Here is a 23,860-nt window from a genome sequence, read left to right as displayed (position 1 = left end):
TTTGTATGTTTACAATTCCATATGAAGTTATTAATCATGCTTATTTAATCATGCTTAAAAACAAGAAGAAAATTTGTTTGTTTTTCATACATTTTTTCAGCAAACATAAACGTCACAAAATGGAAAGGCGAAAATAAATTCAATAAAATTGTACTTTGACCAAGCCAATGATAGTTTCGTTCATTGCTGACAGTTCCTTTTAGCTCAAGTAACACATTATATTGAAATGTACCTGTATTTAGACTTTACTAGCATGAGTTCCAGTCTTTGATTCTGTTCAGAAAATCGAGTATATATCAATCGGAAATTGTGACGTGCTCGTAAAAAAATAGCGCGTATGTTATGAATAAGCAAAAATATCAACGCCTAAATCCCAGTTAAGATTTTAAATATAAATATGCTTTTTTATCGTCAGGTTTCATTTTAAATTTTAAGCATTTGCAGTGGATCATTGTTGTTGTTTTTTCTTATGTATAAGTAAAATTTTATAACAACTCTCCTGATAAGCTGAACATTATTACCACACTTTGAAGTCTCAAACATATCTGCATACGTCGAATTTCGTTACAAAATTACTCAAGGGGTGGAGGAAATAAAATCACATGTACCGAAACATTTGAGTCGGTGACACCCTAATTTCTTTAGTTATTTTGACGAAGTATACATTTTGAAGGACTTTTAAAGAAAAAAATTAAAAAAATTATTTCAGGAATTTTTAAATAAGCCGCTTTAAAGCCGAAAATTGCGGCTAAACTGAACGTCAAATTTTACACAAAATTGACAATTTTCTTTCCATTTTTCAAACATTTTTCGGCGTAAAACAATGAAGTTTATATCAGCTTAAAGGAAAAAAATGTTTTCCGTCGAATGCTGTAGAATTTAAGATATTTTGTCCGCCAATGGCGTTGAAATACCCGTAAAAGTTGCCAAGGATACGCAACGACGTCATGTTCGAAAACGGGCTTTGATGGTCAACTTTGACGCCGTGTGTACAAAAATTGTCTGAAACTATTGAAATAAAATCAACGGAACCTAATCAGAAATATGGTCAACTTTGTGTGTGCCAATTTTCAAGACGCTACTCGAAAGTTTGCAAAGTGTCGCGTTCTACCTTAAATGAATATTTGAGACTTATGAATGAATACAAAACATTATGTAGTAGAAAGCAAGCTGAATATGATATAAGAATTGCACATAAATTAAAAAATGTTGTAAATAACCCTGAGCTTTTTTGGAAAGAAATACATAAACTTTCAAACAAGACCAAAAGCACTACAAATATTTCCCTAGATACTTGACATACACATTTGAGTAAATTGTTTACACTGATGACGTGAAATACATGTGGGAGATTGCCTTTTGCATGACACTGACACTGAATCAAACACAAATTTAGATGAAATTGAGAATATACTTTTTAATGACCCACTTTCTGAAAGTGAGGTTTTAAAATCAATTAAATCTTTGAACATTAATAAAGGTACTGCTAGAAATTTGCTTCCTTAAACAATATGGTTCTCATGTTTTGATACCATTGCTTGTTAAACTGTTCAATAGATTATTTTTATTTGTTGAATTTCCAGTTAAATGGGCAGAATCTATTATTATACCACTTCATAAGAAAGATAATATTAAAGAAACTAACAACTATAGTGGTATTGTATTATTAGATACAGTTAGCAAGATATACATATGAGATTTAACAAAATGAGTTACTTTCTATGTCAATGCATATGAAAAAATCTCAGAATGTCAAGTTGGTTTTGTATACCGGCTATTCAACTTTGGATAATGTATTCGTGTTACATTCTATTGTAAATAAATATTTGAATGCAAAAGGCAAATCTTTATATGTTGCAATTATTGACTTTCAGAAAGCATTTGATTTTGTAGACTGGAATATTTTGTTTGAAATTTTGAGAAATGATGGAATTAAGGGTAATTTATATTATGCTATTGCATCAATTTATGCTGAGGTAAAAGCCAAAGTAAGATCACAAGCTGGTTTTACAAATAATTTCGACTGTCCTATTGGTTCAAGGATGTAATTTGAGTCCATTTTTATTTTCTTGCTTAATTAATGAACTTTATTCTTTGTTCTCTAGAAATAATATTAGAAGGATACAATTTTTCTCAAATAATATAGAGATTTTTATGCTTATGTTTGCCGATGATATTGGATAAATATCTGATACTGTTTCTGTTTTGCAAAATCAGTCGAATATATTATGTACATTCTGTAATACTTACAAATTAAATATTGCTATACAATTGGTCTTTAAAAGGGGTGGTGGAATAGCATCAAATGAGAAATGATTTTATGATAATCGTCCAATTGAAATTGTCAATGGTTTTACATATGTTGGAGTATATTTCACTTGTCGTTTGTCCTTATACAAGATGTCTGAAAATATGGCTAATAATGGTAAAAGAGTGCTGGTACAGCTGCTTACCTCATTTGATACGCTGAATGTTCCATACAAAACTTTTTTAAAGATTTTTGATACTAAGGTTTGTTCAATTTTGCTCTATGGTGCAGAGTTATGGGGTCTAGAAAATTCAAATTGTATTGAAAACATACAGATTTATGCTTGTTAAAGGTTTTTAGAAGTAAATACAAATGCTTGTAAGGATGCAATCCTGGTTGACACAGGAATATTGCCTATGTATATTAGTGCTGTGAAACGTTGCATCAAATATTGGTTACGCTTATTACGTTTGCCTAATAACAGATATATACGTTAAACTTTATGCAATGAAATGCAATGTTATTTTGACAGAATCGGTCATAAAAAATTAGGCCTAAATTGTAAGACAAAACTTATATGCAAATGGATTTGGTTATATATAGTAAAACCAGTATGTAGATGATGACGAACTTATGTTCAGCGACTTATAGATCAATATAAGCAGTTGTGGTATGCAAAATATTGTGAAAACAAAAAGTTATTTCACTACGTGAACTATAAAACTGATTTTAAAACAGAACAGTATATATTGAACATTGACATTTAGAAAATGTTTAGCTTTGTTACGAAGCTGTAGTCATACCTTGATGACTGAGCAGGGTAGATATGTTGGTATCCCTAGATTATATCGAAAATGCTTGTATTGTGATTGTTATGTCGAAGATGAGTTACATTTTGTAATGACTTGTCCTTTGTACACATATATTCGCATTAAGTATTTACTTGCCAAGTATGTTGAAGTTCTAACTTTGCAGTCTTTTTACAGGTTAATGTCATGTTCTGATATAAAAACTATCGAAAACTTAGCAATGTATATTTATCATGCTTTCAAAAAAGGAAACATGCATTTATCTGTGTATATTTAACTTTATAATTATGTAATTATATACAGTGCTTGTATGCGATTTATGTTTAATGTTGTTATACCTTACTGTGTAAAATGTTACAAATTAGTATGATGATTGCAATGTATTTTTATGTTCATTGCTTTGCACTCAACATTGATATTTATACCCCCGCACAATGAAGTTGTAAGGGGGGAGGGGGTATACTGGAATCAGCTTGTCTGTCCGGCCGTCCGTCTGTCCAGCCCTCAGTCCGTTTTTTACTTGTCCGTCCATATATGGTATCTAGATTGGTCATGAATAGTAGATGATCCCTTTTGATTTTGAGGTTACTGTGTCAAAGGTCAAGGTCACAGGGGCCTTGACTTCAAAAAGCTTATCCATCCAATAACTTAAGATTCCTTTGACCCACAGAATTGATATTTGGTTTTTAGATTGGTCATGGGTAGTAGATGATCCCTATTGATTTTGAAGTCACCGGGTCAAAGGTCAAGGTAACCTGGGCCTTGACTTCAAAAAGTTTTGTCCGGCCATTAACTTAAGATTCCTTTGTCCCACAGTCTTGAAATTTATATTTAGTTTGGTCATGGTTAGTAGATGATCCCTATTGATTCTGAGAACACCCGGTCTAAGGTCAAGGTCACAGGGGCCTTTACTTCAAAACGTTTGTCCGCCCAATAACTTAAGATTCCATTTACCCACAGTTTTCATATTTGGTATATAGATTGGTCATGATAAGTAAAGTTTGGATGAAATTGCACCAGTAGCTTTTGAGGAGTAGTCCGAACAAGTTTTGTGAGGGGCAGACAGACCGACGGACTGACAGACATACGATAGAGAAGTGATCCCTATATGTTGCCACTACTCTGTAGAGGTGACACATCAAAAATATAAAGTGTCAATGCTATTAACTATCCACTACTATGATAAGCGTGTGAGAGTTTATTTCCTGCCGTCCGGACTAAAAAAATAATTCTTGAATAATAATGTCAAGTTAGGGACAGTATAACACAATGTGGTAAACTCGGTTTTCATAGAATATCAGTTTGCATTTGTCTAATCAAATCCCATTCTCAGACTAATAAGTATATTTCATAGTAGCAAAAAAGATTTACAATTGAATATCAAGTGACAAATCTAAATTTTAAAAATCTCTGTATTCATTGAAGTTGTAGGGTCTAGCAATAAAAGTCTGTTTAACATATACATGTATATATTTATATACTCTCATAATTATGATAACTGCAATATTATAATGCAACCTCAATTACCAAGCATTTGCCATGAGTAAAATGACAATTTGTTTTTGTTTGTTTTTTATTTTGCAGACTACGAGCCCGTACTTTTAGAAGATACAAAATTTGGGACAATAACAGCGATTTCTGGTTGCATTTCAAACAACACACATGTTTTGTTTAAATGGAAAAAGATATATGTATGTTCCCCATTAATTGCGATCTTCTTTTAAAAGTATACTGTCTTCTTGGTATATATTTGTAATAATGAAATGGAATTTACGCAATTGCAATATTGATTGAAAATATTGAAATATATATTTGTTGTATTTAATAAATAAATATCTTTGTATGATAGTTTCATCTGAATAATTTATTTATTTCACTTAACAAATGTCTTTTTATATAGACTGGTAGTACAATTGAGGAAGAAATTATACCCAAATTCCGTACGCCATACAAAAGCAGTTGTTCTGACGACTTTGAGTGTGGTAATGACCAACAAGTAAAGTATACTGAGATAGTCACGTCCAAACCTAATGAGAACGGAAACTACTTTCTAAAAATTGAAGCTATATATGGAAATGAAAGCAAGGAATCATTCAAAACAGCTAAGAAGTATATCATTGAAGAACAGGGTAAATTTTATGTTTCATATACGCACCATGCCTTTGCTTACAAGGTCTAAAGCTATATCTGGTGAAATATTTTTTAAAACAAGGTAGATTCTCCAAAGAGATGTTAAAGAACATGAACGTTGATCATATACAGAATAAAATGTTCAAAACAAAATATTAAGATCATTTGCTTGAATTTAAAGTAGTGATTCTTCTGTTCAAAATCGTTTGTGTATGCGCAATTTGCTCCGAAATATACTAAGAATCTTACATATATTTGGAAAGCATGCTTGTTCAAATTTAAAAAATACTTCTTGCAGCAGATATACAATGTATAGAACATATTGAATGAGTGTAGGTTCAATACTGAATTTATTGAACAAGTTATTAAATAAAGTTATATTATGGCAAAATATTATTTTATTAGTCCCCTACGGGTTTTCCGGAGCAGACTTTAAGTTTACCCTCCGTCCGTCTGTCCGTCTGTCAGTTCGTCCGTCCACAAAACTGGATCCCGCGATAACGCAAAAAGTACTGAAAATATTTTTATGAAACTTGACATATGTATATATGGCACAATGAAGATTATGCACGTCTTTTTCTTTTCTTCCTATGTTGAAATTCTGGTTGCTATGGCAACAAATAGACTGAAAATATGGCAAATTTTACACATAACCTGGATCCAGTGATAACGCAAAAAGTACTGGAAATAGTTTCATGAAACTTGAAATATGGGTAGATGGCAGCCTGGAGATTATGTACGTCCTTTTCTTTTCTTCCTATGTTGAAAATTCTGATTGCTATGGCAACAAATAGACTGAATTTCAAGATTTCTGATTCTATTTTTTACGCTTTTTCACTGTTTGTTCTTTATTTCTTAAAAGAGCTCCACTGAGGTCATATAGCTTAAAATAATAAATTTGGAAATTCTTTCTTAAATCAACTGGTACATTTAAATTTGAAACCAAGCAATAGAAGATATATAAATATAATACTCGTAGGTATTAAATAGATAATCGATTTGTATGCGAGTTTTTGCCGATTTTAGTGAAAAGCGTTTAAACGGTTTTCATTTATTGGGCCAATTTGTACAATAAAATCGACTATTTCTGGGAAATGGAGTGAGCGAATGATCTGAAATTTTGTAGATGAGTTATTGGTCTAGACATATATCAAGTTATACGAAAATCTTGAAAAAAATATTTTCGGTCCCTTCACTTAAAACAAAACTCAGTGAAGTCCCTTTAAGGTATTTTCTTCAAACTATAAATATAAGTTTCTAGTCATCAACCACATCATATGTGACAAGATTTACAACTCTAGCACAAAATTTATCAGAATTTTCTCCCTTGAACTAAGAATTTTCATGAAAACAATATTGTTCTTTTTTAATATCTTCTTTGTTTCTGAATGTATCTACTTCAAACTTCATATATATGTTTCTTATTATCACTCAACATTTGTGAGAAAGTTAAATACTCTAGCAAGACTATCTCCAGAATTATGCCCCTTTTGAACTTTGACTTTTTTCGAGAAACTCCAACTTCTTCAATCATTATAGGATCGTCTTCAAACTCCCACATCATAATAATGTGACAAGGTTTATAAATCCATATATGTCCAGAATTATCTCCTCCTTAAGCTTTTATTTTTTCTTATTCATTCTCTTATCTTCCTTTAACTTCAAATTCAAAATAAAATTCATTATCAACACCTTCATTACTAATTGTTCTTTGTTACACTCACATCATGTATCACGTCTTGCATCTTTTTTTCAAGAGTTATCTGGTTTTTCAGAATTTTGCTTTTAAAAATGTTATATTTTGATGACAGGGATGTTTAAAAAATATCTTTAGAGTGTTCTTCAGTCCGTCTGTCTGTCTGTCTGTACATACAAACTGTTTCCTGTGATCCATTTTAAAGAACTTTTTCAACAAATTTACTTAAAAGAAAAACATAAGTGAATGGCCAATGACCATTCAAAATGTTGCTGGGGTTCTAACCGGTAGGGGACTTTTGGATTGCTTGATATACTATGATAATTGCTTGTTCAACGAGTTATATAAATTCAGTAATAAACCTACACAAATATGATATTAGCTCACCAGAACCGAAGGTTCAGGGTGAGCTATTAGTATCAAAGGGGGATTTTCCGGCGTCTGTCATCTGTGGTCCATCGTCATTCGTCAACAATCATCTTCCTCTCTGAAACTGATGGGCAGATTTATCTCAAATTTTGTCTGTAGCATCCTTGTGACAGTCACACTTAAATTTGCTCATGCCATTCCAATTGGCTCTTTTTAGGGGTCAACAGAGCTATAAATAGATAAAAAAAACCTTAAACATCTCCTACTACTAAATTACATGATGAATGATAACTTAACTTTGTTTGTAGCATTCTTGGGTAGTCCTTTATCGAATTTGCTCATATTAAATTTTATCTGTAGCATTGTATAGTGGTTTATCAAGTGTGCTCATATTAATTTGATTGGTCCGTTTTAGGGACCGCTTAAGCTAAAATAGAACAAACACCTTTGAACATCATGTCCTACTGAAATAATTGATGGTTGATCACCAAACTTTGTCTGTAACATTCTTATGTAGTATTTTATCAAGTTTGCTCATATTAATTTGATTGGCCCATTTTAGGGGCCGCTCAAGCTAAAAATAGAAATACCTTTTAATGTCTGATTCTACAGAACTAATTGATGGATGCTCACCAAACTTTGTTTGTAGCATTCTAAGGTAGTCTTTATCTTTTACTGAAAAGCAGTTGTTTCTGGTGAGTGACTCAGGGCCATTATAACCCTCTTGTTTTATTTTGTTTTACCAATGAAATATATAGAGTGCTATATCAGTCATATATATTTCATATTTGTTAACAATAAATATGAAATATAAATATGAAAGTGGGCAGAGTCAAAACTATTTCAAGGGTTTTCTTTTGCCATTTTGTTTAAAAACCTGATAAATGGAAAACAACGTTTGCTGAATTTTGTTTTGAAAACAATCTAGAATGATAGAAAATGGTCTAAGAAAATGAGTCATTCAGTCATTTAACACTTTACATACGTTCAAAGCGTTGTTTATGTAACATCACAATGTAGCGTCAAACAGCAGGTAGAAAATCAGTCAAAACAAGACCGCTATTTCATTGCCGCAAACTAATTAAATGCCACATTTATTTCACCATAAATACTCTGTATTTTGCTCGAAAAAAAATGAAATAATATAAACACACACAAATTTCATGTGTATTGAACCGCTTCACTCACCAATAAATAAATAATCAATATATTACTGCTCGCTGTACAATTGCAGTTGTGTAGCAAGCAAGGGGAGTCGAAACCTTTTTAGCTCACCTGACCACGAAGTGGTCAAGGTGAGGTATAGTGATGAGGCTATGTCCGGCGTCCGTCGTCGTGCGTCGTTTAGTCGTCAACAATTGGGTTGTTAACAGTCTAGCAGTCACAGTTTTGATTGGATCATCATCAAACTTTGACAGAATGTTTGTCTCAATGAAATACAGATCGAGTTCGAAAATGGGTTATCTCGGGTCAAAAACTAGGTCGCAGGAGCTAAAAATAGAAAAAGCTTGTTAACACTCTAGAGGCTGCAGTTTTCATCCAAATATTTTGGAAATTTGTCAGGAAGGTTGTTTTAATGATATCTAGGTCAAGTTCGAAGATGGGTCATCTTCGATCAAAAACAAGGTCACAGGAGCTAAAAATAGAAAAGGCTTGTTAACACTCTAGTGGCTGCAGTTTTCTTCCAAATATTCTGGAAATGTGTGACGAAAGTTGTTGTGATGATTTCTAGGGTAAGTTCGAAGGTGGGTCATCTCCTGTCAAAAACTATGTCACAGGAGCTAAAAATAGAAAAAGCTTGTTAACACTCAAGTGGTTGCAGTTTTCATCCAAATATTCTGGAAATTTGTCAGGAAGGTTGTTTTGATGATATTTTGGTCAAAATTGAAGATGGGTCATGTCCGGTCAAAACTAGGTCACAGGAGCTAAAAATAGAAACAGCTTGTTAACACTCTAGTGGCTGCAGTTTTCATCCAAATATTCTGGAAATTTGTCAGGAAGGTTATGGTAATGATATCTAGGTCAAGTTCGAAGATGGGTCATCTCCGGTCAAAAACTAGGTCACAGGAGCTAAAAATAGAAAAAGCTTGTTAACACTCTAGGGGCTGCAGTTTTGATCCAAATATTCTTGAAATTTGTCAGGAAAGTTGTTTAGATGATATCTAAGTTAAGTCCGAAGATGGGTCATCTCCGGTCAAAAACAAAGTCACAGGAGCTAAAAATAGAAAAAGCTTGTTAACACTCTAGTGGCTGCAGTTTTCATATGAATATTCTGGAAATTTGTCAGGAAGGTTGTTTTGATGATATCTAGGTCAAGTTCGAAGATGGGTCATCTCCGATCAAAAACTAGGTCAAAGGACCTAAAAAAAAGAAAAGCTTATTAACACATTAGGGGCTGCAGTTGTCATCAAATATTCTGGAAATTTGTCAGGAAGGTTGTTTTGATGATTTCTAGGTCAAGTTCGAAGATGGGTTATCTCCGGTCAAAAACGAGGTCACAGGAGCTAGAAAAAGAAAAAGCTTGTTAGCACTCTAGTGGCTGCAGTTTTGATCCAAATTTTCCCTTGAAATTTGTCAGGAAGGTTGTTTTGATGATTTCTAGGTCAAATTTGAATATCGGTCGTGTCCGGTCAAAAAATTAGGTCACATTGCCCAAATATGGAAAAATCTTTAAAACACACTAGAGGTCACATGTTTGACTCAGTTGTCATCAAACTTGGCCATGATGCTTGTTTCACACATTGCTGGGATGCGGTTGTGTCAGGTGAGCGATCCAGGGCCATGATGGCCCTCTTGTTTTCTTTTATAATGAAATTAAAAACGTGAAATATGGTATTTATTTTCTCTAAACATAAGAAAATGTCACCAATTTTACTTGCCGTCCTGGCTCGTGAAAATACGTGTCATTTTATCATGTTTCGTGAAAATATATTCAATATTTAAAATAGCCTTTTACTATTTAACACATATCCAAATAAAGACTGTGTAAAGTTCAAAATAATTTATTAGTCACCTACCGGTTTAACAGGAAGGGACTTTAAAGGTACCCTCCATCTGTTTGTCTGTCCATCTGTCCGGGCAAACATCCAATAGTTTTTGAGTTTCATTCCGTCCATAATTTTAGTTAAAATAAGGAAGAAATCCCATACACCGACCGGTTTATGTGGTTATTTTTACTATACTATGGGGCAAATTGCCACATAAAGATCAAAGAAAAAGCACATAAAGCCAAAATGTTGGCACGTCCGTCCGTTAGTAAATTGGTTTCCGGAGAATAACCTAAGTTCCATTCGGCCCACACTATTCAAACTTCAGTGGATGATTGTACATATCGGGTAGAAGACACCTATGGATTTTGGGGCCACAAGGTTAAAGGTCAAGGTCACTATTACCTTAAAATTGAAAACAGTTTCTGGAGCATAACTTAAGTTCCATTTGGCCAACAATACTCAAACTTCATAGGATGATTGTCTATATTGGTTAGAATACCCCTATTGATTTTGGGATCACAAGGTCAAAGGTCAAGGTCACTATTACCTTAAATCTGAAAACAGTTTCTGGGGCATAAATTAAGTTCCATTTGGCGCACAATATTCAAACTTCAAAGAATGATTGTCCATATTAGGTAGAAGACCCCTATCGTTTTTGGGGTCACTATTACCGTAAAACTTATAACAGTTTCCGGAGCATAACTTAAGTTCCACTTGGCCCACAATATTCAAACTTCATAGGATAATTGTCCATATTAGGTAGAAGACCCCTATTGATCTTGGGGTCGCAATGTCAAAGGTCAATGTCATTATTACCTTGAAACCTGAAAACTGTTTCCAGGGCATAACTTAAGTTCCATTTGGCCCACAATACTCAACTTCATAGAATGATTGTCGATATTGGGTAGAAGATCCCTTTTGACTTTGGGGTCCCAAGGTCAAGAGTCAAGGCCACTTTTACCTTAAAACTGAAAACAGTTTTCGGAGCATAACTTAAGTTCTACTTGACAGGATGATTGTCCATATTGGGTAGAAGACCCCTATTGATTTTTTGGTCACAAGGTCAAGGTCACTATTACCTTAAAACTGAAATCAATTTTTTCTCAATTACTTAAGTATTAATCAACCTACAGCTGTAATAGGATGAATAGCCATGTCCAATACATGACCCCTATTGAATTAAGGCTAAAAAAATCAAACGGCAGGGTAACAATGACCTTATCACTGAAAATTGTGGTTTCTGGGGCATAACACAAGTTCCATGTGGCTTACAGTGTTCAAACTTCATAGGATGATTACCTATATTGAATAAAAGATCCATATTTATATAAGGTCAAAGGTCAATATCAAATGATCTTAATATTGTTAACAGTTTTACAACTGTCACACTTCATAGGATGACCATTTCTTATATTGACTACATTAATTATATGCCCTAAAAAATTTGGTTATATTATGTTTTATACCTGGCGGCTATCTGTCCATCTGTCATAGTAAAATTATTTAATCCCCATGTCTTACAAATGCTTCATCCTTAGTAAAAAATCACTTTTGGGCAAATACTGCTCCGTCTAGAAGTATTATTTACTCAATTGTACTCAAAACTTGGTCAGGATACTTGCTCGGATGTGTTCGAACATCTCGGATGAAAAACTAGGTCACAGGAGCTAAAAAATAGAAAAATCTTCTTAACACTAGTGGCTACTGTTTTAATCCAAGTATCCCGGAAATTGGTCTGAAAGTTTGTTGTGATGATTTCTAGGTCAAGTTTGAATATGAGTCACCTTGGGTGAAAAACTAGGTCACACGGCCCAAATATGTAAAAACCTTGTTAACACTTTAGTGGTCGCATTTTTTACTCAATTGTCATCAAACTTGGTCAGGATGCTTGTCTAGGTAGTTGCTCGGATAATTTTGAATACATGTCATCTCGGATGAAAAACTAAGTCACAGGAGCTAAAAAAAGAAACATGTTGTTAACACTCTAGTGGCTACTGTTTTGATCCAAATATCCTGGAAATTGGTCTGAAAGTTCGTTGTGATGATTCCTAGATCAAGTTTAAATATGAGTCACCTCGGGTCAAAAACTAGGTCACACTGCTCAAATATGGATAGTCCTTGTTAACACTCTAGTGGTCACATATTTGACCCACCTCTCATAAAACTTGATCAGAATGCTTGTAATTGTTCGGATTAGTTTGATGTGTCAGGTGAGCGATCTAGGGTCATCTTGGCCATCTTGTTTAATAACTTCTTTATTTCTAAATGTATCTACTTCAAACTCTATATCTATGTTTCTTATTATCACTCGAATCATTTGTGAGAAAGTTCAGTACTCTATAAAGACTATTTCCATATTTTTTCCCATTTAACTTAGATTTTTTTTCGAGAAATTGGTATTTTTCACTCCAACTTCTTCATTCCTTATAAGATTTACTTTTTTAACTCCCACATCATAACATCATGATAAGGTTTATATCTAGAATCTATATTTCAAGAATAATGTCCCCCTTAAACTTTTAATTTTTCTTATTCATTCTTTCACTTTCTTTTTTCTTCATTGATTTACTTCAAATTCAAACAAACATTCATTATCAACACCTGCATTACAATATATATATATATATATATATATATATATATATATATATATATATATATAAAGGGAGATAATTAAATTCAATACAGTTATACTTTCCCCTGCGTGGGAGCACTTAAGATACAAGTGTGCAGATAGATTGTTATAGAAATGAGAGAATATATACACACATACCACCACATCGATATGCCAGTCCAATTACGGCACAGCGCCTAGCAGAACAGTCATGAAAGCATAGCCACTGCTCATCCACCATCACAAAATGATGGTTTCAGAACAGTTTTATATACAGTCACAAACTGCACTACACATTGAAACAAGCTCAACATTCGCATATATAGAGTTTGTTCTCTGCTATCATGTCTCACAAATCAACGATGCCAATTTTATTGTCTTCTTCACTGATTGGGACCAGAGAACTATATATCTATTTCCGAAAGTCAACTGGATCCCGTAAGATCAAGTAGATCCGTAGGATACAATGAATTTAGACAGATAAAGTATATATAAAGGGAGATAATTAAATGAAAAATAATATATATATATATATATATATATATATATATATATATATATATATATATATATATATATATATATATATATATATATATATTATTTTTCATCTCTGTTACTATACATGTTAATGGTATGTTTGAAAATTATAATTTTTTTCACTTTTCTTCTTTGTGACTATAAATGGTATCTTTAAACTTAAAATAATTGTTATTTGTTACACTCACATCATGTATGACAATATTTGTATGTCTAGCATCTTTATTTCAAGAGTTATCTCCCCCTTTAAGAATTTTTCTTTTAAACATATTATATTTTGGTAACAGGGATGTTTGAAAAAATAACTTTGGAGTGTCTTTCAGTCCGTCTTTCTGTTCATAAAAACTGTTTCCTGAGATCGTTTTTAAAGAACTTTTGAAACATTAGTTATGCTTATTCATCCTGAGAAAACTAAACCTTTTGGTTATCTGTTGTATATACATTAATTCCCTTACTAGGCAGGGAAACTTAAACATTTATGATTACTATGATACAGACAAACTAAGAACTCAAAAGATTTAATACCATACATGTCATTCATTCATTCGATTGCATAATTGAATGGCCAATGGCCCTTCAAAATGTTGCTGAGGTTCTAACTGGTAGGGGACTTATGGCTTGCTTGAAATACTATGATAATTGCTTGTATTTCATTGACGCGCCTTAGTATAACGCTAACATTAGGGGTATTTACACTATGTTTGTATGATGTAAATGACGTCACGTCAAAATATATACACGGCCTTGCAATTCCATATTTACGGAGTTAGGAATGGGTATGTGATAGATAGCTTGAACACTATACTTTTTAGCTCAGGGTGAGTTTTAGGATCGTTGAATGTCCGTTGGACGTTGTCCGTTGTCTATCGTCTGTTGTCTGCCCAATCAAACTTTGTCAGGATGCTTGTCTAGGTAATTGCTCTGATGAGTTCGAACATGGGTCATTTCGGATGAAAAACTAAGTCACAGGAGCTAAATATACTAAAAATCTTGTTAACACTCTACTGGCTACTGTTTTGATCTAAATATCCTGGTAATTGGTCTGAAAGTTTGTTGTGATGATTTCTTAGTCAAAGAAAGAATTTGGGTCAACTGGGGTCAAAAACTAAGTCACACCACCCAATTAATGAAAAACCTTGTAAGCACTCTAGTGGTCACATTTTTTACTCGATTGTCATTAAACTTTGTCATGATGCTTGTCTACGTAACTGCTCGGATTAGTTCGAACAGATGTCATCTCGGATAATAAACTAGGTCACAGGAGCTAAAAAAAATTATGTTCAACCTCTAGTGGCTACAGTTTGATCCAAATATGCTGGAAATTGGTCTAAATGTTTGTTTTTTATGATTTTTAGATACAGTTCGTATTTGTGTCACCTGGGGTCAAAAACTAGGTCACGCTGTCCAACTAAGGAAAAACCTTGTTAAACTTTAGTGGTCACATTTTTGACTCAGTTGTCATCAAACTTGGTCAGGATTTTTTTCTAGGTAATTGCTTGGATGAGTTTGAACATGGGTCATCACAGATAAAAAACTAGGTCACAGGAGCTAAAAATAGAAAAATCTGGTCAACACTCTAGTGGCTTCTGTTTTGATCCAAATATCCTTGAGATAGGTCTGCAAGTTTGTTTTGATAATTTATAGGTCTAGTTTGAATATGGGTCACATGAAGTCAAAAACTAGGTCATACGGTCTAAATGTGGGAAAACCTTGTTAACGCTCTAGTGGTCACATTTCTGAATCAAATGTCATCAAACTTGGTCAGGATGCTTGTCTAGGTAATTGCTCAGATGAGTTCGATGGGTCAGGTGAGCAATATAGGGCCATCTTGCCCTAATATTTATAAACACTGAATCATTTAAAATCGAAAATGGCTCAATGTGATGATGAACATTCCACCTTTCTTACCCCGATTATTTGCAGTTGAAAAACTATATTTATTTTCTGAAATCAAGTTCACAAATAATTATACAATGCATCAGAATTCTGAAAAAAGACGTTCTGATATTTAACAAAGGTCGTATTATCATTTGAATTTACGGCACTTGTGATTTCCACTATCTACAAAATTAAAAACGCTAAGCGGTGATCATTTTAATGTATGTTAAAAAATGATTAAAAAACACACATTTATTTGCAGATGAAAAAGAGGTTAAAGCTGGAGTCATTATCATTGTTTATGTTGTTGGTGGTCTTTTTGTTTTATCTGTGGCGGCGTTTTGCTTTTTTACCTTACGTCAATATAGAAGAAGACGCAAAAGGTAAGTATTTTAAGGTTCAAGTTGCCTGACTACTAAGTATTTAGAAATGGAACAAAAGAACAGTAAATGAATAACTAACAAATTGAATTATGATTTAAAGAATAAATGTAGTTGACACAAAGTGTCAATCCTTGATATTTAACATTAACAAAAAATAATGAAAAACTTTGGAATCACCCAAAATCTAGTTTTTCCATGTTAACATGTGGTCTCTCACCTAATTTTGGTGAAAAATTGTTGTTTTGTAACATTTATAATTTTTTTAGTTAACCCTTTCCCTCATGAGCATATTGTGAAAAATGACCGTTTTCACTGAAAAGCCTCCTGTTACAAGTTCAAACTGCCATGAAACTATGAAAAATGCTTCAATACTAATCAAACTTGGCACAAATGTTGACTGGATCATCCATTGCCTTTGTAATGACATGCTCAGTCTTACATTTCCTGTTACTATGGCAACGAGGGTACATCTCAAAATTGCCAAAAATCACTATTTTGCCTCGACTTTTTCCATCAAAATTGATTTCAAAGTGCTGCAACAATCTCAAGGGATTGAGATAGAGTCAAAGGCTTTTCAGCGTTGGTTACACGTTACCTTATGATCGACCTGGGGTCATTTTTAGCCTCTCACAAGTCCAAAATTTTCTTGGCGATGAGAGGGACTCCGCCCCCTTCAAATCCCCCAAACAGAAGGGGACACATCCCCCTTCTGGCAGGCACATCCCCCTTCTGGCAATCCCCTGATGAATCTTTTGGATGGGGGGGGGGGGGGCGGCACCGAAAAAAAGCTCACATTTTTTAGCAACATTTCTCAAACGAAAACATGTGTTTGGGGCCCAAATATGACTTTTTTTTACTATTTCAGGCCTACAAAAGGGGGGGGGGGTCGAAAGTGAGTTGTTTCGTGTATATATGAGGTAAAGGGTTAAGAAATAAATGATTTTTGCCTAATTTTCATGATAAATGTAGTTTTGCATATCAAAATATGGCCCACTTCTGGGCTGTGTCTATATAGATTAGCTAGATTATTTGTAGATTCATACAAATAGCATTATAAAGGAAAAACACATGGATGTATTCAGGTTATTAGTTACCATCCAAGAAAAATGATCGAATTTCTAAATATTATTTTTAAGGTAAGTTTTTTAGCTCACCTGAGGACAATTTTCTCATGGTGAGCTTTTGTGATGGCCCATTGTCCGTCGTACATCGTCAGTGCTTGTGTGCGTCAACAATTTCTTTAAACAACTTCTCCTCCTAAACCACTTGACCCAATTTGTTGAAACTTTGCAGGTATGTCTCTTGCATTAATACAAAAATCTTAAAAAATCGAAAGTGGGAGAGATTAGATCTTTCGCATGAAATATCTTCTAGTGGATGTCTACCAAGTTTGTTCAAATAAAAGCCCTAGGGTCAAATTTGGCCCACACAGGGGTCATAGATATTCTATGTAGGTATATAGTAAACCAAAATAATATTCTTGTGGAAATCCAAAAGAGTTAGAGCTTAGATATTTGGCATGACACATGTTCTAGTTAATGTCTACCAAGACTGTTCAAATAAATGCCCTAGCATCAAACTTGCCCCGGCCCCAGGGGTCATTGATTGTTCTTGTGGATGTTTATAAAGTCTGTTCAAATGAAAGCCCTAAGGGTCAAATTTGGCCCGGTCATTGATATTCCTTAGTGGTATATCGATGGCTTAACGCAATAAGGGCGTAACTACATTATTGAAAATTTTACAGTAGAGCAAAAAAAAAACAACTCATTTTCTTGTTTTTGTATATTCCCACTACATTATTTTGTTTTGTGATATGAAAGTATACATTCTAAATACTAGTATCACTTATAACAACATCAAAATTAGTAACGTAAAAAACAGTTTATTTGCCATTTTATTACTTATGCCCTTGCTGCATAACTTTTACATATAATTTGAGAGATAATATTATATGCAATAAGGGTGTAAGTATACTTACGCCCATATTGCAGTAAGATTTACATTAAACATTGGCATTGTTTGTTATGCAATATGGTACCATGTCTACATATAATTCAATCAAAATAGAGTAGTTAACGTGTTCAATGATTTTTCAAGAAATAACTAAAAGTCTTCATCAATGTATTTACAATTCTAGAATGTGACATCGAAATTTATACCTTCTGACGTAATATTCAGACCTTAATTATATGATAAATGCATAACTTATTTTATTCAATATATTGAAATATATGTTAAATTTTTTATTTATTTAAGTTTTAATTTATTCTTATTGGAAATAAGTTTAGCATACAATTAAATTAATTAAGTGCTTAATGTATTCAAGAATTTTTGACAAATATTTTTAACTATTGAAATTGCTGCAGACACTAGTTTTTGTCTAAACATTAGGACCTTTTGTAATTACATTGAACCAGTAAAGCATAGCTATCATGTGTGTCATTTAAGACTTGTATGAAAATGAAAAATGAAGTTTTTGTGAATGTTACCATTCTGTTTCCTTCATTGATTCCTTTCATTTTTGAAAGGTGATTGCAATCATTTTTTTGCCATCATTTCTTAGACTAGCTGAATAGGCGCAATAACTTTAATATATATGCATTTACATAACAGTAGGGTTTGATTTTCAAAAATATGTGTAACGTATTGAAATGTGTGCACATTTAAAATGTTCGTTATACATGTAATTGTTTCAAATGCTTCGTAATTTTTTTTTCTATCAGGAAATTAAGCTGTATGCAGCAAGTAATTATAATTCCCCTGATAAATATGTAATATGTTTTGACATGTGGGGTGTTGTCTATCTTCTCTAAATAGAGTATTACATTGTTAGCATAAGGGATTGTGCTCGAATGAAAAATTTAGCTTTATTGAATAACTATATAGATCACTTGGCTTGTTTGTGAAAAACTAATTAATGAGCAGTTTTTCAAAAACATGCCATCCATTAAAAACCTTTAAGTACTTTGACTCCTTATGCACTAGTCATTATGTTTTCTCTGCCCTTCTCACATGGAAAATAATGGGGACTGATTTGTGGTTTACCACTTTAAGATCTAATAAAATATCAAATGGTGTGATTCACAACAATTCTTCTACATAATGTAAGTAAGTGGCTATATCCCAATCTTTGTTGCTAAGATTAAATAATTGCATTGACTCAATAGTATAGGAACAACTAACAGATTAAGAAGTGTCTCAATTCCCATGCTATCACCCACAACACTTTTGGCGGTGAACGTCAGTAAGATATAGAAGACTCACATACAACTTGCCTAGTTTTAGTTAGTTTACTTTTCAAAAGAAGTTAGCAAGACATAAGGTCATTTAAATTTATAGGTCTCATAAAGCAAATAGTTTTTCTGTGTTGTTCCTTATGATCATAATAATTGTACATGACAATTTTGAAATTAAGTACATTATTTCCTAAATGATAAAGTGGCTTGTAGGATTATATAATTCAAATCAGATTTTTAGTAAATTTTTTAGTAAACCATGAAAATAATGTCTAAAAAGTCTCTCTGGTATGATGTAGATAATATTAAACCATTTTTAAACAACTTTAAATGAAAAGTGCCATATGCTAGTTAACTTCTGCCAGATCACCCCTTTTCTAGATTGTCTTGTTATTCCTACCCATAATTAGATTATTGGGTTTCAATTACCAAATTGTAAAAGTTGGTTTGAAGCCCTCAAATTTGAAATTTACTATTGATAACAATAGGGATGTTTCTATAATTATAGCATCAATTACATGTATGTAATTTAAATTCTGAAGTTTTAAAGATAATTAACTTTAACTATTAAAAGTTAAGGGGCAATAAGTTTGCAGAATATTTTTTTGTAAACTTTTCCAAGAATATTTTTAAAAAAGAATTTAATCACAGCAGGCAGTATTAAATACACTCACACCTGATTATTAAGTAGCTTGCCTCAATCAACATACAGGAGTTATTAGTTAAATGCATTTTGGTCTTATTTAAAGGCCCATTACGCGCCAGAAATGCTTTAATATTTATTTCTCTAAAGCTTTTTGTGGTCTTTTACAGTTTCCAAAAAGTTACACATTTGAGATACAGCTGAGCCATTATTTGTTTCTTTTTTTTTGGCATTTAATACAGTACAATGATTTTTTGTAGCAGTTAAAATACTGCTTTGTTTATATTTTGCTACTTTAATGACAAATAATTTCCCATTCAGTGCTACTTTGTTCGTGTGATATGTATCTTAAATGCTCTAAAACTATTATTTATACATCATAAAACCCTTTCTAAAGAAGGCAAAAATAATTCTTTTCTTGGGCATAATGTGCCTTGAAAGGGACTCAGCTGAGATTTCGTGCCTGGACAGGGCTAGATATCATTTTTCGACATTAATGTTCCATTTGATGTAGGTCTAGACCAAAACAGATGTACATTATTTCATTTCAAGACCTCAGTCTGTTTTTCCAGAAAAATAATTCTAATTGTGAAAAATGATCCGAAATTGAAAAGTATTGCATCACTTTTCACTAAATCGGGCTAAGAACAACACAAAAATATGATTTATATTTTTTGGTGTATTTTTTTAATCACTTCTTGCAGATCTTTGCCTGTTTTAAGAAATTCATATTTTAGGCTTTTGTAACTCAGTGGGGTTTGTTCCTTTAATCCCAAGCTTTTATTTAAAATGGTTCATGTACATAGAAAGTGATCAGTTACTTGTTTCACTAGAATAATGACTTTCAGAAACACAGACATGTGGTATACTCCGTAAATGATCTCTTACAATAAAAAATAAATATTAAAAGAAACATTGAAAATGTGATATTTTATTAATATCTTCATTTAATTGATAAATTTAAATTTTTTTAAATACTTAAGCAGATTTTATTTTACGTGCAAATGAATGTCTTTAAAACACAGTAAAAAAGTATGCAAAGTGTATGTGATGTAATTGTTATACAGTGTTATAGAAAAATCTTTAAAGATAAATATATATAATTTTAGTCCTGTCAGCTGGTTACTTCAAATAGTAATAATATTACTCAGTTATTCTGTTTACAAAATAAAAGTTTTAGCAGCAGATAATGGTAGCTGTTGAAGAAACCAATGAGGTTTAAATGATGCAGTTTCTTCTTGCATTACTTGGCAATTTTTTTTAAATAAGATAGAAGTGGAAATGCATTTGAAACTGATTTGACTTCAACATTTTAGCAAGTCTTGTTTCATGGACACTATTATATACTTAAAGTAGATCTTTTATTGTTACAAAGAGATAATGATATATTTTTGCACTTTTATGGCATCACTGTGATTTATTAGCTCACCCGAGCATATGCTCAGGGTGAGCTATTAGGATCACTCTTCGTCCGTCGTCTGTCGTCCGTCGTCCGTTGTCCGTTCACATTTTTCAAACGGCATCTCCTCTGAAACCATAAGGCAGATCATGATGAAACTTCACAGGGATGTTCCTTGTGTGAAGCCTTAACAAAGTTGTTCAAAGAATTCCATTCCATGCAGAACTCTGGTTGCCATGGCAACCAAAAGAAAGAAACTTTAAACATCTTCTTCTAAAAAAACCCAAAGAGCTAGAGCTTAGATATTTGGCATGAAACATCTTCTAGTGAGTGTCTACCAAGATTGTTGAAATTAAATCCCTGGGGTCAAATTTGGCCCCGCCCCAGGGGGTCATTGATTTTCCCTATATGCATATAGTAAAAACTTTAAAAAATCTTCTCTGAAAGAACCCAAAGGGCTAAAGCTAAGATATTAAGCATGAAACATCTTCTAATGAGTGTCTACCAAGATTGTTCAAATAAGAACCCTGGGGTCAAAATTGGCCCCGCCCCAGGGGTCATTGATTTTCCCTAAATGCATTTAGTAAAAACTTAAAAAATCTTCTTCTAAATAACCCATAGAGCTAGAGCTTAGATATTTGGCATGAAACATGTTCTAATGGATGTCTACCAAATTTGTTCAAATATAAGCCCTGGGGTCAAAATTGGCCCCGCCCCTGGGGGTCATTGATTTTCCCTATATGCATATAGAAAATTCTTTTAAAGAACCCAAAAAGCTAGAGCTAAGATATTTGGTATGAAACATCTTCTAATCGGTGTCTACCAAGTTTGTTCAAATAAAAGCCCTGGGGTCAAAATTGGCCCCACCCCAGGGGGTCATTGATTTTCCCTATATGCATATAGTAAAAACTTATAAAAATTCTTTTAAATAACCCAAAGAGCTAGAGCTAAGATATTTAGCATGAAACATCTTCTAATAGGTGTCTACCACGTTTGTTCAAATAAAAGCCCTGGGGTCAAATCGGCCCCACCCCAGGGGGTCATTGATTTTCCCTATATGCATATAGTAAAAACTTATTAAATCTTCTTCTAAAAAACCCAAAGAGCTAGAGCTAAGATATTTGGCATGAAACATGTTCTAATTGATGTCTACCAAGTTTGTTCAAATATAAGCCCTGGGGTCAAAATTGGCCCCGCCCCTGGGGGTCATTGATTTTCCCTATATGCATATAGTAAAAGCTTAAAAAAAATTCTTTTAAATAACCCAAAGAGCTAGAGCTAAGATATTTAGCATGAAACATCTTCTAATAGGTGTCTACCAAGTTTGTTCAAATAAAAGCCCTGGGGTCAATTGGCCCCACCCCAGGGGGTCATTGATTTTCCCTATATGCATATAGTAAAAACTTAAAAAATCTTCTTCTAAAAAACCCAAAGAGCTAGAGCTTAGATATTTGGCATGAAACATGTTCTAATTGATGTCTACCAAGTTTTTTCAAATAAAAGCCCTGGGGTCAAAATTGGCCCCGCCCCAGGGGGTCATTGATTTTCCCTATATGCATATAGTAAAAACTTTAAAAAAAATTCTCTTAAAGAACCCAAAGAGCTAGAGCTAAGATATGTAGCATGAAACATCATCTAATGGGAGTCTACCAAGTTTGTTCAACTAAAGCCCTGGGGTCAAAATTGGCCCCGCCCCAGGGGGTCATTGATTTTCCCTATATGCATATAGTAAAAACTTAAAAAATTCTTCTTTTAAAGACCCTAAAGAGCTATAGTTAAGATGTTAAGCATGAAACATCTTCTAATGAGTGTCTACCAATATTGTTCAAATGAAAGCCCTTGGGTCAAAATTGGCCCCGCCCCAGGGGGGGGGTCATTGATTTTCCCTATATGCATAAAGTAAAAACTTAAAAAATTTTCTTTAAAAAACCCAAAGAGCTAGAGCTTAGATATTTGGCATGAAACATGTTCTTATAGATGTCTACCAAGTTTGTTCAAATAAAAGCCCTGGGATCAAAATTGGCCCCGCTCGGGCTGACATTGATTTTCCTTATATGTGTATAGCAAAAACTTAAAAGTCTTTTTTGAAAAAACCCGAGTAGCTAGAGTTTAGATATTAAGCATGAAACATTTTCTAGTAAGTGTCTACAAAGATTGTTCAAATAAAAGCCCTGGTGTCAAAATTGGCCCCGCTCGGGCTGACATTGATATTCCTTATATGTGTATAGCAAAAGCTTAAAAGTCTTCTTTGAAAAAACCCGAATAACTAGAGTTTAGATATTAAGCCTGAAATATTTTCTAGTAAGTGTCTACAAAGATTGTTGAAAAAAGCCCTGGGGTCAAAACTGGCCCTGCCCCAGTTGTGTCATTGTTTTTAACTATATGTGTATATAAAAAAACTTGACCAGCTAGACCTTAGATGTTAAGCATGAAATATCTTCTAATAGGTGTATACCAAGTTTGTTCAAATAAAAGCCCTGGGGTTTAAACTGGCCCCGCTCCGGGGGCCTATATACAGGTGAGCGACTTCATGGCCATCATGGCCCTCTTGTTTAATATACCTATGTCTATGTTGCAGAAAAGAAGTTAAACTCTTAGATGGTTTATATATATTCAATAAGGACGTAAGTCAAGTAACTCCCTTATTGCATAAAAAACATAAGTCACTTTGAGATAGGCCCTTATAGCATTTTCAAAAAGTAGATACAAATAAATAGTATTCTTTGTTTAAACTTTCAGAGTAAATGTGTTAGACTAAAATGATATCAAAAGTGATATAAAACCATTTTTAGAAAAAAATGTAGTTACGCCCTTAAGCCATCGATATAGTAAAAATTTTTAAAAAATCTTCTTGTTAAAATGCAAAAGAGGTAGAGCTTATATATTTGGTTTGAAATATGTTAAAGTGTATGTCTACTTATTTTG

At 33.1% G+C, this 23,860-nt stretch overlaps 1 protein-coding gene across 2 annotated transcripts in view; it reads left to right on the top strand.

Moving 5' to 3' along the window:
* Window positions 1–23,860, top strand: part of LOC132758492 (uncharacterized) — a 47,403-nt gene that overhangs the window by 14,170 nt on the left and 9,373 nt on the right. For both annotated transcript variants that reach the window (XM_060750171.1, XM_060750170.1), the window contains 3 exons: window positions 4,642–4,748; window positions 4,958–5,186; window positions 15,537–15,657. In XM_060750171.1, the coding sequence (XP_060606154.1) occupies window positions 4,642–4,748; window positions 4,958–5,186; window positions 15,537–15,657 (457 nt within the window). The remainder of the gene's footprint in view (window positions 1–4,641; window positions 4,749–4,957; window positions 5,187–15,536; window positions 15,658–23,860) is intronic.

The sequence above is a fragment of the Ruditapes philippinarum genome, unplaced genomic scaffold (assembly GCF_026571515.1).
Source record: "Ruditapes philippinarum isolate M1 unplaced genomic scaffold, ASM2657151v2 ctg2551_1_1_1_1, whole genome shotgun sequence".
Classification (NCBI taxonomy): domain Eukaryota; kingdom Metazoa; phylum Mollusca; class Bivalvia; order Venerida; family Veneridae; genus Ruditapes; species Ruditapes philippinarum.
Note: the sequence above shows the minus strand (reverse complement) of the source record. Positions and strands in the feature narration are given on the sequence as shown.